At 46.2% G+C, this 12,737-nt stretch overlaps 1 protein-coding gene and 1 non-coding gene across 3 annotated transcripts in view; both read left to right on the forward strand.

The window, feature by feature from the left end:
• Positions 1-8,692: 8,692 nt before the first annotated feature.
• Positions 8,693-12,737, forward strand: part of LOC146188388 (methylthioribulose-1-phosphate dehydratase) — a 61,007-nt gene continuing 56,962 nt past the window's right edge. For both annotated transcript variants that reach the window (XR_014707527.1, XM_084603756.1), the window contains exon 1: positions 8,693-9,057. Coding sequence is in view for 1 of the 2 variants with exons in the window: in XM_084603756.1 (XP_084459882.1) it covers positions 8,805-9,057 (253 nt within the window). In the remaining variant the exon portion in view is untranslated. The remainder of the gene's footprint in view (positions 9,058-12,737) is intronic.
• On the forward strand, positions 10,040-10,112 carry TRNAV-AAC (transfer RNA valine (anticodon AAC)). The gene has a single exon. It is a non-coding gene; the product is annotated as a tRNA-Val (tRNA).

The raw sequence follows: 12,737 nt of genomic DNA on the forward strand, positions 1-12,737 counted from the left end.
TACTACTACTGCTACTAATACTACTACTACTACTACTACTACTAATAGTAGTAGTAGTAGTAGTAGTAGTAGTAGTAGTAGTAGTAGTAGTAGCAGTAGTATAGAGGAAGACTCGTTTCACTAAGTTGGCACTGAATTGTCTGTAGGTAACGGCCAAAATAACGGCCAAAATAAATTATCTTCACAGCTTTAATTAATAATGATAATAATAATAAATGGTTCACAGGAAGGGAAAGGCGCAGTATCTGTCACACTTGTGTCTGTGGACACCAAGGGATGAAGGTGTCCACAGACACAAGGGAGGAAGCGAGAAAGAGGAGCCGTAGCGCAGGGCTACGAAGTAGTTCAGGTGTCCACAGACACAAGTGTGACAGATACTGCGCCTTTCCCTTCCTGTGAACCAATTATTATTATTATTATTATTATTATTATTATTATTATTATTATTATTATTATTATTATTATTATTAACTAAAACTGTGAAGATAATATTTAGCCAGTTAATTCGGCCGTTAACTAGACAATTCAGTGCCAACTTCGTGAAACGCGTCTTCCTCTATACTGCTACTACTACTAATGATAATAATAATAATATTAATAATAATAATTAGCAGAGAAATATTACTGTGTATTATTATTATTTAGTAGTAGTAGTAGTAGTATAGGCTCTCTCAAGCTAGTGCCGCGTCCAACGCGACGCCCACTGAAAAAGCATGCGCCGCTAATCGCTAGGCTGCTCGGCTCCTGGGGGCGGTAGATGCTAGTCGGAACAGCCCGCTTTCTTCGTCTCTTCTGTCGTTTTGTCCCTTGCGGGGCCACCGTACCGAGCAAACCCAAATACGCGTCCCGGTTATCAGGGTGTGTTAATCCAACGTAAGCCATCAGAAGACTACAGGCAACCGCACGTCAGATTGTCGCACTCCTTAGGAGAGTTGCAAGTACAAAGCACCGCGGGACGAAGGAGGAGGAATTATGTACGCTAACCCAAGCTTTTCTTCTTATAGTCGAATCGCTTACTCTTTTCCATACTATCTGTGAAATATGCGAAAGTATGGCTGAAAAAAGAATAGAGATGCAGTTTCAATATTTTCTGTCGAAGAGTTACAGGGGAGCCGACTGTTATACAAGTGGACTGAAATTACAAGTTTTTACAGAAATCATGAGGGACAAGCATGCATAACACACGTACGGAACTAATACGGATTCAATGCATATATCCACAGGATTGATTTATAGGAAGGGAAAGACGCGGTAACTGTCTCACTTGTTTTCTGTGAACACCTCAATCGCGCCGTAAGGGAAGGAAGGAAGGCGGGAGCGGAAATGGAAAGAGAGAAAGGAGCCGTAGTGGAGGGCTACGGAGTAATTTCGATCACCTAGGGATCTTTAACGTGCGTTGACATCGCACAACACACGGTCGCCTGTTCGTTTCGCCTCCATCGAAACGCAGCCGCCGAGGTCGGGTTCGAACCCGGGTACTCCGGCACAGTAGTCGGGCGTCTTACCACTGCACCACCTCGGCGGGGCTATCCACAGGATACTTTGTTGTTTCGACTGTAGGAAGAAGGAAAAGAAAATGCATCGGCCTGCTACTGGCTCTGTAGCTGAGCCACTTTCGCTGCCTCGTGGAAAAGAAAATAGGCCCGGAAGAAAGAAAAAGACGAGGGAGAGAAAGACGCGCGTCGGCAACAGCCTTCGTCCACCATAAAAGTGGTGGCGGGTGCAACGACGGCCTACAACAGATAAAAACTTGGTGGCAAGCTAGCCGCCCGCCGCAAGCGGCGGTGACCTACCATTCCTAGCCCCATAGGGTCAGTTCTTTTAAATACCGGATACTTTGCAGAGACTTATAAGCTCCATTTTTTAAGCAGTGCTGCTGAGACCCCGTGGGCTGTGCGAAGTCAATGCACGTTAAAGAACCCTTAGTGGTCGAAATTTCCGGAGTCCTCCACTACAGCGTCTCTCATAGCCTTAGTTGCTTTGGGACGTTAAACCCTACAAACCGCAGTGGTTACGGCGCTCGACTACTGTTCCCAAGGACGCGGGATCGAATCCCGGCCTCGGCGGCAGCTTTTCGATGGAGGCGAAAAGCAAGGCGCCCGTGTGCTGTGCGATGTCAGTGCACGTTAAAGAACCCCAGGTGGTCGAAATTTCCGGAGTCCTCCACTACGGCGTCTCTCATAGCCTGAGTCGCTTTGGGACGTTAAACCCCACAAACCAACCAACCAACCAAACCAAACATCTCTGTTATCCAGAGTTAACTGATATAATTATACCTGCACTTACAGTGAACACAATAAAATCACTTAATAAGATTAAGCAGCATATACTTTTTTATAAGAACTTAAATGTTTCACTGCGGTCTCTTCATAGAGATATGTAGATATGTGCATATGTCAGTCAAGGATATCACTGACGACTTTCCAAATTGGGAATGTTCCCTTTGGGCCAATTAGAACCAATGGGAAGGCCAGTTAGAAGCACAATTGGTTTCGTCACTCCCAATTGGGAGTCAAGAAACCAATTGGGCGTTCCAAGTGGGATTCAAGAAACCCATTGGGATTCCCAGTTAGCCCAATGAATTGCTTCAATCCCAATTGACATGCCCAATTGGTTTCTTCACTCCCAAATGGGAGTCACGAAATGAACTGGGCTTCCCAAATGAGAGGGAAGAAACCGACTGGGCATCTCAATTGGGATTGAAGAAACCCATCGGGCTTTCAAATTGGGAGTGAATAAATTAGTTCGGTTGGACAGGACCCATTGGACAAATCATTTGGATTGGCAGAACAAATTCAGTCTGACTGGTCGTCCCAATTGTACCAATTCATTTTTTTTACTCGGCGTCCACATACATCGAGATGTAATATGGATAGATGACGGGGCACGTCAGCAGCGCGACCTCCAGGCGGTCAATAACGGGTCGCAGTTCGTCGTCTGCTCACTGTCGTGCCATCGATTGCCATCGATTGTGTGTCACTGATCACACCAAGGAAACGACTTTCATCTGTCTCATCGTCCATCCCGTCATCACCGTTCTCTATAGGAGCACGTGACAACGTGTCAGCGTCTTCATGTTTTCTCCCAGATTTATAGGCAATTCTATAATCGAATTCCTGCAGCCGCAGACTCCACCGGGCCAGACGGCCACATGGGTCTCGAAGACTCGCCAATCAGCACAGGGAATGGTGATCGGTTATCACCTCGAAAGGGTGACCGTAGAGGTAGGGCCGGTACTTCATAGTGGCCCACACAACGATCAGACACTCTTTTTCCGATGTATAATAATTCCGCCTAGCCCAATAAAGAGTGCGGCTCGGGTAAGCTATCACCCTTTCGGTGCCAGCCTGATGTTTGACGAGTACAGCGCCGAGTACAAAGATTATTGTTGCTCGGAGGACCAGACAAACGGTGTATCGTGACGTGTCAGTGGATCAGCAATTTAAGAGAAGTCAGGTATGAAGCGGCGGTAGTAGGCTTAGAAAGCCAGGAAATGTTTTACACTTTTCTTGTTCGTGGGTGAAATTTCACTATGGCGACAATTTTGTCGGTATCGGGCTAGACGCCGTCTGCACCAATCACATGGCCAAGAAACTTAGCTCCGTGTAACCGAAATGACGTTTCTCAGGCTTCAGTGTCAAAATAGCCAATCGAATAGCATCCAGCGCACAATTATCAAACGTCTAAGGTTCCGTTCAAACGTTTCGGAGAATACAGCCACGTCATCCAAGTAAACAAAGCAAATCTACCATTTAAGGCCAGCGAGGACCGAGTCTACCATACGCTGAAAAGTCGCCGGGGCTGAACATGGCCAAAAAGTACTTTAAATTCGTAAAGGCCGTCATTAGTGCCGTCTTCTCACGGTACCGCTCGTCAACTTCGATCTGCCATTAACCGCGTTTTCAAGTCGATGGCGGAAAAATACTGAGCCCGGAAGTCGTGGATGCGGAGTAGCGGGTAGACATCTTTTTTGTGACGCTATTCAACTTACGATAACCAACACAAAACCATAGAGCTCCGTCTTTTTTCTTCACTAGGACGACAGGCGACGACCATGGGGTGTGAGAAGGATGATTGAATGACACCATCCGTAAGCATCTCCTTGACTTGTGTTTTGATGGCCTCGCGTTCCTTGAGGAGGTGCGGTAAGGTTACTGCCGGATGGGTCGGGCATCGTCAGACGTAATAATAACATCATCATCATCAGCCTGATTATACCCACTGCAGGGCGAAGGCCTCTCCCATATTTCTCCACTTAACCCGGTTCTGTGCTAGCTGCATCCACTCCCCTGCCAACTTCTTAATCTCATCCGCCCACCTAACTTTCTGCCGCCCCCTGCTACGCTTTCCTTCCCTTAGAATCCAGTTTGTTACCCTCAGCGACCATCGGTTATTCTCTCTTCGCACTACATGTCCTGCCCATGTCCATTTCTTCTTAATTTCTATTAGAATGTCGGTAACTTGAGTTATTTCTCTGACCCACTCTGCACGCTTTCTATCTCTTAATGTTACCCCTAACATATTTCGTTCCATAGCCCTCTGGGTTGTCCTCAACTTAAGTAGAACTCTCTTGGTTAGCCTCCACGTTTCAGCCCCTCAGCAGACGTAATAATATGGTGTTTAGTAACGGTCGTCTGACGCACCTTTGATGAGGGTACAAAGCACGGTGCATACTCATGCAACAAAGCCACGATGCTGATCTGTGGAGAGCTCCGAACTAATATCGATGCAATCGAGGGGGCCGGACGGAGGTCGGACGGTGTCAGATGCAGAGCAGGCTAAAGGTTCTTCGAATGGGCTGGCAAAGGCGATCGCCGTAGTACTAAATAGATGTCGGTGTTCATTCGAAAATTTAGTGAGTAGGACCTCTGACTGTTCTTGATGAAGGTGAATGAGGCTTCACATCGCACAGATACCGTGTGTTAAGAAAAGTGAATGATTTGCCTGGGCGAGCACTGTCCCATCACGTGGACGTTCGCAGGCGACACGCACAAAAACATTGACTGGGGGGGGGGGGGGGGGGGAGGATCCTAAAACTTTCCGCGGAAATTCTCAGCGCCGTACCAGACTATTGAATGGTTGAGTCACGATCCGCGTTCTCGGTTTGAAAACGTGACGGTGCGTTTCCTAAAGTTACAAATTAAAGAGCACTGCAGAATCTGCTTTGGAGTAATACGAAAGCACGGATGCTGCTGTTGGCGGCTTCTGGTTGCTTCTTGTTGCTCAGTTCACTTCTTGTTTCCCATTTTAGTCTTTGGTATACCTTCAAATTGCGCGCTAATCACTTCCTATGCCCTATTTTGGTTCTACTTCCGGTTGCGTCACGTCAGATCCTTGATGTCACATTAATTCACTTCTTATTTACCCATTTTAGTTTTCGGTACTTTCACACTGCGCGCCAATCCCTTCATATAAAATTTTTCGGCTCTACTTTCGGTTGCGTGATGTCACATCCTTGGCATAACCCTAACTGACTCCCTTAACTAACTACTTGAGTCTTTGGTACTTTCAAATTGCGCGCCAATCCCTTCCTATGCTCTTTTTTTGGCTCGACTTTGGGTTGCGTGCCGTCACCTCCTTGACGTCACCCTAACTGACTGATTTCATTAAACTATTTTAGTATTTGATATAATAAAATGTGGCGCCAAGCCATTGGCTATTGAGACCATTTTAGCCTTTAATTTTACGTTTTCTGCCTCTAAATTATTACCGAATTAACTTATTGGCCTTATTATTTTTCCGGACACAACATTACGTCCCCATCTATCGATTGACACCACTCATTAACCTCCACCGCTACTCAATTACAACTGCAGCGGACACGATTTTGCTGACGCGGTCTGCGGACGCAGCCTCCAGACAGAAATCTTTGAACATAGCGAAGTAATGTTAAAACAGCTCCATTTTCCCGAAGAAAAATCACACCAAGTATCGAGTCACGTGAACACTTCTGGAGCACAAGGCACCTAAGAACATACGTGGTGTCGTGAATTTGCACCCGACCCGTGCACTGTCCTATAGGGGTGACTACGTGTCTAGCAGCGGTGCGAATCGGTGTGCCGAACGGTCCCGGACCATGGATTCATAAGTTTTCAAACAAGCGTGACCAGTTTGCCGCTCAGAATACAGAAGTCCGCTCCGGTGTCCACCAATGCACTTAACTTGTGTCCATCTAAAACTACATGTATGTCAAGTGACAGGCGGTTATGCACTTCCGACGTTGTAATGGTTTTCGTAGGGCCCATGGCAGTTGACATCCGAGTCGTCGGGGGGATTTCGTCGCAATGGCTTCTAGCGACCCCGCCCTTGGAGGTAGTCGTCTTTTGTTTCCCCGGCGGGGCTAGACGATCGTCTAGGTGCCCCACGTGAGAACGTCTGGGATGATGTGGAGAGGTGGCGAGGAGAAGGAGATAATGACAGCCGCCGCTGGGAAGACAGACGCTGTTCAGCGCATACTCCGATTTCCCTGGGTCGTCCGCAGGGTGGTCGTCGCGCGGTGGGGCAGGGGGGGGGGGGGGACCCTACAGGCCTAGTTCACTATAGGGGCACTGTCAAAAGAGATGACCGGGCTCGCCACCGTGAAAACAGAGAGGCATTTGAGCGGGAACACGCCAGATGTCTGATCTTCGCCGAGGAAGTCGTTGACTTTAAGTGTACTGGGCCGGCTGCACGCATGGCAGAGGATCATGCGAGACTGGAGAAATTGGCTGCGGAGCTGGTGCAGTTGAAAAAGGCGGCGTTGGAGCTTGTCGTACGGGGACAAATGGCGCTGATGATGGGGCAGAGCGTCCCAAAACATCCGCGTATGTTGGACCTTCAGCACTCTGCTAGGTAAGACTGTAGGTCATCACCCAGTGACTTGACGCATCTTGTCGCGAACTATGTCGGCAATAAAAGCGACCTGCGATTGAGGCATGCACACCGCAAGGCTCATGCAGTTCGTCTCGCACCACAGAGCGAATGAGTTCGCGGAACAATTCACCGGTTCCTCCATAAGCCGGAAGCGGCTCAATAAGGGATGCAGCGAAATATGGTCTATGTGAGCGTTGTCCCGCTGCTGAAGAACATTCTCCATTGTCGATAACTCTGACAAGAACGGTTGCTTGGCGAGCTAGTTGGTTCATATCTAACTTGTATTGCAGCGCGAACCACAAGAAGGGACGACGACAGACAGAGTGAAAAGAGCACTGACTTCCAACTATTTATTTCTCTGATATGCCACGCATTTATACACATTTGAAGCTTCAGCAGGAAAGAGCAGGAAAAGCAATCAGCATGAAAGGCATAGGTGATATGACAAGGCCCTAATCACCATCGATCCAGAAACTTCAGCTCTTTCTTGGTTAGTGCGACTGATGGCATGCTTACACACCTTTCCTCAGCACGAGCTATGTTTACCGCCTCAATTATCTCCCTGACATACTGATCATTGTGTCGAGCAACGATTTTGCTTTTTTGGAACGCAGGCATGCAAGGTTTTCTGCGGCGACGTGTAGACTCATCGCCACAATTACGACAGTGCGTGCTAGGATGGCCCTGGTCAGAGATTGGAGAGCGCGCAGGCGTTGACGTTGTGTTTTCGGCCCCACTCAAACTATCAGTTCTATGCAAGAAAACTAACCTGTGCTATAGAAAAAAGAAAAAATCGTGCATGATTAGACAGCAGAATCGGTTTGTCACTTGCGACGAAGGTGTTGTATATCGCGTTCCGTTGTCCTGCGGACGCGAATACATTGGACAAACCGGCAGGTGTATAAATACCAGATTGAAAGAACACAACAAGGATGTAAATGATGGTGACCAGGGCCATCTTAGCACGCACTGTCGTGATTGTGGCGATTCCTACGAATCCCCTGCAATTCCACTGCCAGATTACACCTTCTTTCCTCCTCGAATTATTGTGTTCGAGAAGGGTTTGCTCCATTCTACCTAGGCTGCCCTCCATGAGTAGTATTCTAACTTGCAGATTTTCCTGCCTATAGTTGGACCTCTCCATTAGTTCCTTAGGAAACCTTATGTCTACGGCAAGTTTGTCGAGATGCGTGTCCTCAGGCTTGGCCTTCTTTCTACTGGGGGGCCCACTTTCGCTTTCTGGTTCATTTTCACTCGAGAATGGGGGAAATTCCCTTATCTCACGATTTTCGAGCTTAATCAATCCTTTGCTTAACTCTGCATTTTCTTGCTCAATTTTCTCTTAATTCTGCACGAGTGCCTGATTCTCCCTGATTAGTATTTCTATTTTACTTTCGAGACTCCCTTGATCAGTTACCTGCGTGTCCTTTCCTCCTGCCAAGCCTACCTTGTGACGCCGTATACATTCGGAAAAGGGATTATCTACGGAATCCCACAGGGCCTCTCGGACCAAGAAATCTTGAATATCCTGAATATATCAGAAAATCCGGCCATTGCGTCAGCTAGACGGCTGGGAGAGAACACAGGCACTATATTGCTGTGTTTCGTAGAAAACACGGTACCCTGGACGGTCAACTTCAAGGCAACGCCACTCAAGTGCAAACTATTCAAAAAGAAATACCAGGTGTGCGCCGGTTGGACCGTGACAAATTTCCCTTTATAAATTCGCGCCAAAAGCAAACGTAAACATGACGTCATTATGACCTTAGAATCCTTGGTGCTCTACCGCCATGTTTTAAATGTAAGATCATCCATCCATACAGTGTGTATGTAAGTGTGTATCTTTATCTGCCTTCGTGTGTCCTTAAACCTATCTCTGCTGTGCGGTGTGTTTTGCAGTATGTTCTCCGCAAAAAGTTACGGCTGCTTGAGGCCCACCTGAAGAGCCGCAAATGTCTAGCTACACCCTTCGGCCCAGCAACCAGCAAAGAAACTTCCGCGAAATGGCGCAAATCATGGATGCAGTGGTGACGCCAAAAGTAGCGCGCTTCCGCGATCGGTGCAAGCCTCCGATTGCCGAGGACATTTACGACGAGATTCTCCTGCTCATGGAAGAGAAACTCGAGAGCGGAAAAGTGGCCAGTCTGCTGACAGTAAGCGAGAAGGCTCGCAAGTACTGGAGAACGCACGGCCGCGAATTTGTAGGTGGGTGCGTTTTAGTGCGACCTCTTCGTTGTTAAACCTAATACCTGCATAATGGGGGAATAGTCTCTGCGCTGTCTGCTACTTCGACTCGAAAGCGGTCGTGCCTGTGGTTTTGCGATTGCTTACATTAAGATTTCTCGGTCGTGTATATTCCCATTGTATGCACTGTAATATCGAACAGTGACTTCGCTTTGTTATAACAGCGCAAAGCGCTTTATGGTACCCGTGTCGTCGCGGGTGACCGGCAAGTGCCCAATACCTGTATCGGCGTAACTTAGTGCGGGCGTCTGCTAGCTGTTAGCTCGTTTGCAACCTTCTTGCTGTGTCTTTGAGATCTTTTAATTCTCAGAAGTTGTGGCGGACTGTAGATTTCGGAATGTGAGTGTGGCTGTTTATGCATAGATTTCACCTTAGCCATGCCTTCGCGCACGTACGTCAGCGGAATCGAATTACGATCCCGACGAATGCTAGAGGTCTACAGCTTGCGCCCGTTTCACCTGCAGACAACGCAGAAATATGTTTGCGGACGCCTTGCGAACCAAGCGGCTTAAGGAAGAAGAAAAAAAAGATCGATTCAAAACGGGAATGATGAGAACAACAACAACAACAACGACAGCTTTATTTCCTTGGACAATAACATTCTCCTGGCTAGCTCCTGGTTATGTCTACTTTGCATCTACGGAGCGCATCGGTGCGAGTAAAAAGTAGGAAAGGAAAGTCAACATGAAAGGTGGTTTATTTGGATATGTGCGCACGAAGAGTGTTCCTTTTGCCAAGTTTTGCCTCGTTTAGCTTTGTTTTAATGCCTGTTCTTGCAATGTTTAGCGAAGTACTTTAGGTTTTTACTTGCAGAAGACAGGAAAAAAAAAAAAAAAAAGATAACAACTTGGTTAACTTTTAACCTACTATGTAAAATTATTGGAATATTGTCAGAGATAGCTTCTTCACTGATCTACGGCACGCGCACCTTGATGGATTAACTGTTCTTGTGGTGTAGTGGTTATCACATCCGCCTAACACGCGGAAGGTCCCAGGTTCGATCCCTGGCAAGAACATTTCTTTTTTTTTTTTTTTTTTAACTGATATGTTGTTGGTTTTATCATTGCACTTTTCATATTTGTGTGGACATTATGCGCCTAATGCTGCGGTAGCGCCTAATAAGAGGCCTCAATATCAACGTCGCCTTAAGGAGGTAACTTGACCGAAGATAAAGAGCATGGGAAGACACAAGAGAAGAAAACACAGGACAGGCGCTGTTTTCTTCTCTTGTGTGTGTCTTCCCGTGCGCTTTATCTTCGGTCAAGTTACAATGCACCATCTAGCCCAACTTCAAGTTTTGTTAAACTACCTTAAGGAGGTGTTTGTTAAAAGAGAAATGAGATGGCACAGATTGTCCATGCAATTGGTGAATCAGCGTAATAGAGAAAGCACTTGTGTGTGTTTCTTCCCTGTACCGCCTATACTTTTGCACGAAGCCTTATTGATTATGTTGACCACTTTCTCTCGGCGTGGGATGGAAACTCACTAGTGGTGAGCCTTTTTTTTTTTTTTTTTTTCAAGAGGTTTATTGAAGTAAGCTTCTGAGCCACCCTGGTGAAATCCAGAAATGCGAGTAGTACTGCTTCTGCCTGATTATGAGAATGGACTGGCTTCCGCGATTATGAACACCGACCAAGTTAGCTGCTTTTCTGTCAAATAAATTTTTTCATACGGGATAACAGGGTAGAACAAAAGTACTCTAGCTTTGAGTTTCTGAGCTAGATAATTGTTCAGGTGCAGAGTTAGATTACTATATCCTGAAGGGATGTAAAGACTTAGTGCAAAGAGGGGGGGGGGGGGGGGGATTTTCAAGTTTTATTTTCATAACTGTTGTGGACAAGTGTCATTTTTGCCTGTAGCATTGATGTGAACAGTGCCAGATAGACTGTTGTGACACTAGATTTATGCAGGCCTGGCTGAACTGATTCCTTGAGTTAAGTATTTGATATATTAATTGTTCTGTGACTAGAATGGAGGTGGTATATATTATCTAAAAAGTATACTGGCAAGACAGACAAGTGCCGGCTGTTTTATAGCACAGCAAGTGTGGAACAGGCATTAACAAGAAAAGAGACATGAATCTGAGACCTCAAATGCATATACGAAGGTTATCAAAAAATGTAGTGCCTCTCGTTTATTTTTATGTTCAACTTTGTGTGTTCCAAAAAATAATGAAATTTGCAAATGTTACAGCAACATATCTGCTAGACCTATAATAATTTCCGATGTAATTTCTCAAATTGTACGTCTTTGTGTCACCGAGGGACAAGGGTGTGTGCATGCCTTTTTTGTGCCAATTTTTTCTTTCACGACACCAAAACGGATGACACCACTCGTCTTAGCAGCATCCTGAAAAAAGAAGCGACTATACCAAATCTGGCTGTGCTTGTATTTCTCCATATCTCCCTTACAGTCCTGGCTTGGCACCACATCTTGGCACTTTTCACAGTAACAAACTTTGTTTGCACTCTGAGTGCACGGCTGCACCAGAAGGAAAAAAGAACCATTGCAGATCTTTAACATCATTAAACATAGTGTAATGTGTGAAAACTTCAGCTTGCCATAGTCTATCTTGGTAGATGGCAGCTGTAAATTATGCTTTTGCTGCCTCGTCATCACCTTTCTGAGGTGCAATCGCGAAGAGGACTGTGGTATAGTTTTCTCAAGTGGTGAGGAGTAGCATAGATATTATACAAAGCCATGCTTTAACCAAGCTGGTTAGACCTCGTGAACTGGTGCTTTCACACTAATACCTGGTACAAGCGGAGTATGTGTGCCTTTGTTCATCAATGGGGCAAAGCCAAATAAGTTGAATGAGATTGCAATGGAAAGTAATGTAGGTCCAGCAGATAAGTGACTATGGTCATTCTGAATTTCAGAATCTTAGTAGAAACAGTGTATCAAAATAAACTAGAGGCTTTAATTAGCTCACTCTGTTGGATATGTGTGCCTGGGCACAGCTTTTTTTTTTATTGCGTAAGCAATACTACGCGAGGTTTTTGCCTGTTGCGTAAACTCGGCCGGTAGCCACGCCTTGCCGCATATATGGCGTGTTGTTGCCATACCAACGAGAGCGACCGCAGATGGGGCCCCTCTTCAAACTGTTGGGTAAGCTCAGTCGGTAGCCGCACCGCACCGAAAAAGAAAAAGGAGGAGAAGGAGGAGGAGGAGGAACAGAAAGAGATGCTACGCCAGCTTAACCTACAAGGTTTAACTAAAGCTAAACCCAAGCTAACTTATTTCCGAAGGCAGTGTATGATATACGAGTGGAACAGCTTGCTAAAAACTGTCTCTAAGGCATCCTGTTTTCTTCAGAATTTTGAAAAATTCTAATCGGGGACCGCAGCGGTTAAGATGCCCGTGACTACTGCGCCAGAGTACCTGGGTTCAATCCTGGCCACCGGCGGCTGCTTTTCGATGGAGGCGAAACAGAGGCGTTTCCGTGGGCTGTGCGATGTCAGTGCTCGTTAAAGATCCCCAAGTGGTCAAAATTACTCCATAGCCCTCCACTATGGCACCTCTTTCTCTCTTTACACTTTCACTATCACCCTTATTGTGACAGATACTGCACCTTTGCTTTCCTGAAAACCAATCATTATTATTATTATTATTAATCTGGGAAATAAGGCAAAGTGCTTTAA

This window comes from Amblyomma maculatum, chromosome 5 (genome assembly GCF_055883805.1).
Source record: "Amblyomma maculatum isolate TAMU_Amacu chromosome 5, ASM5588380v1, whole genome shotgun sequence".
NCBI lineage: Eukaryota > Metazoa > Arthropoda > Arachnida > Ixodida > Ixodidae > Amblyomma > Amblyomma maculatum.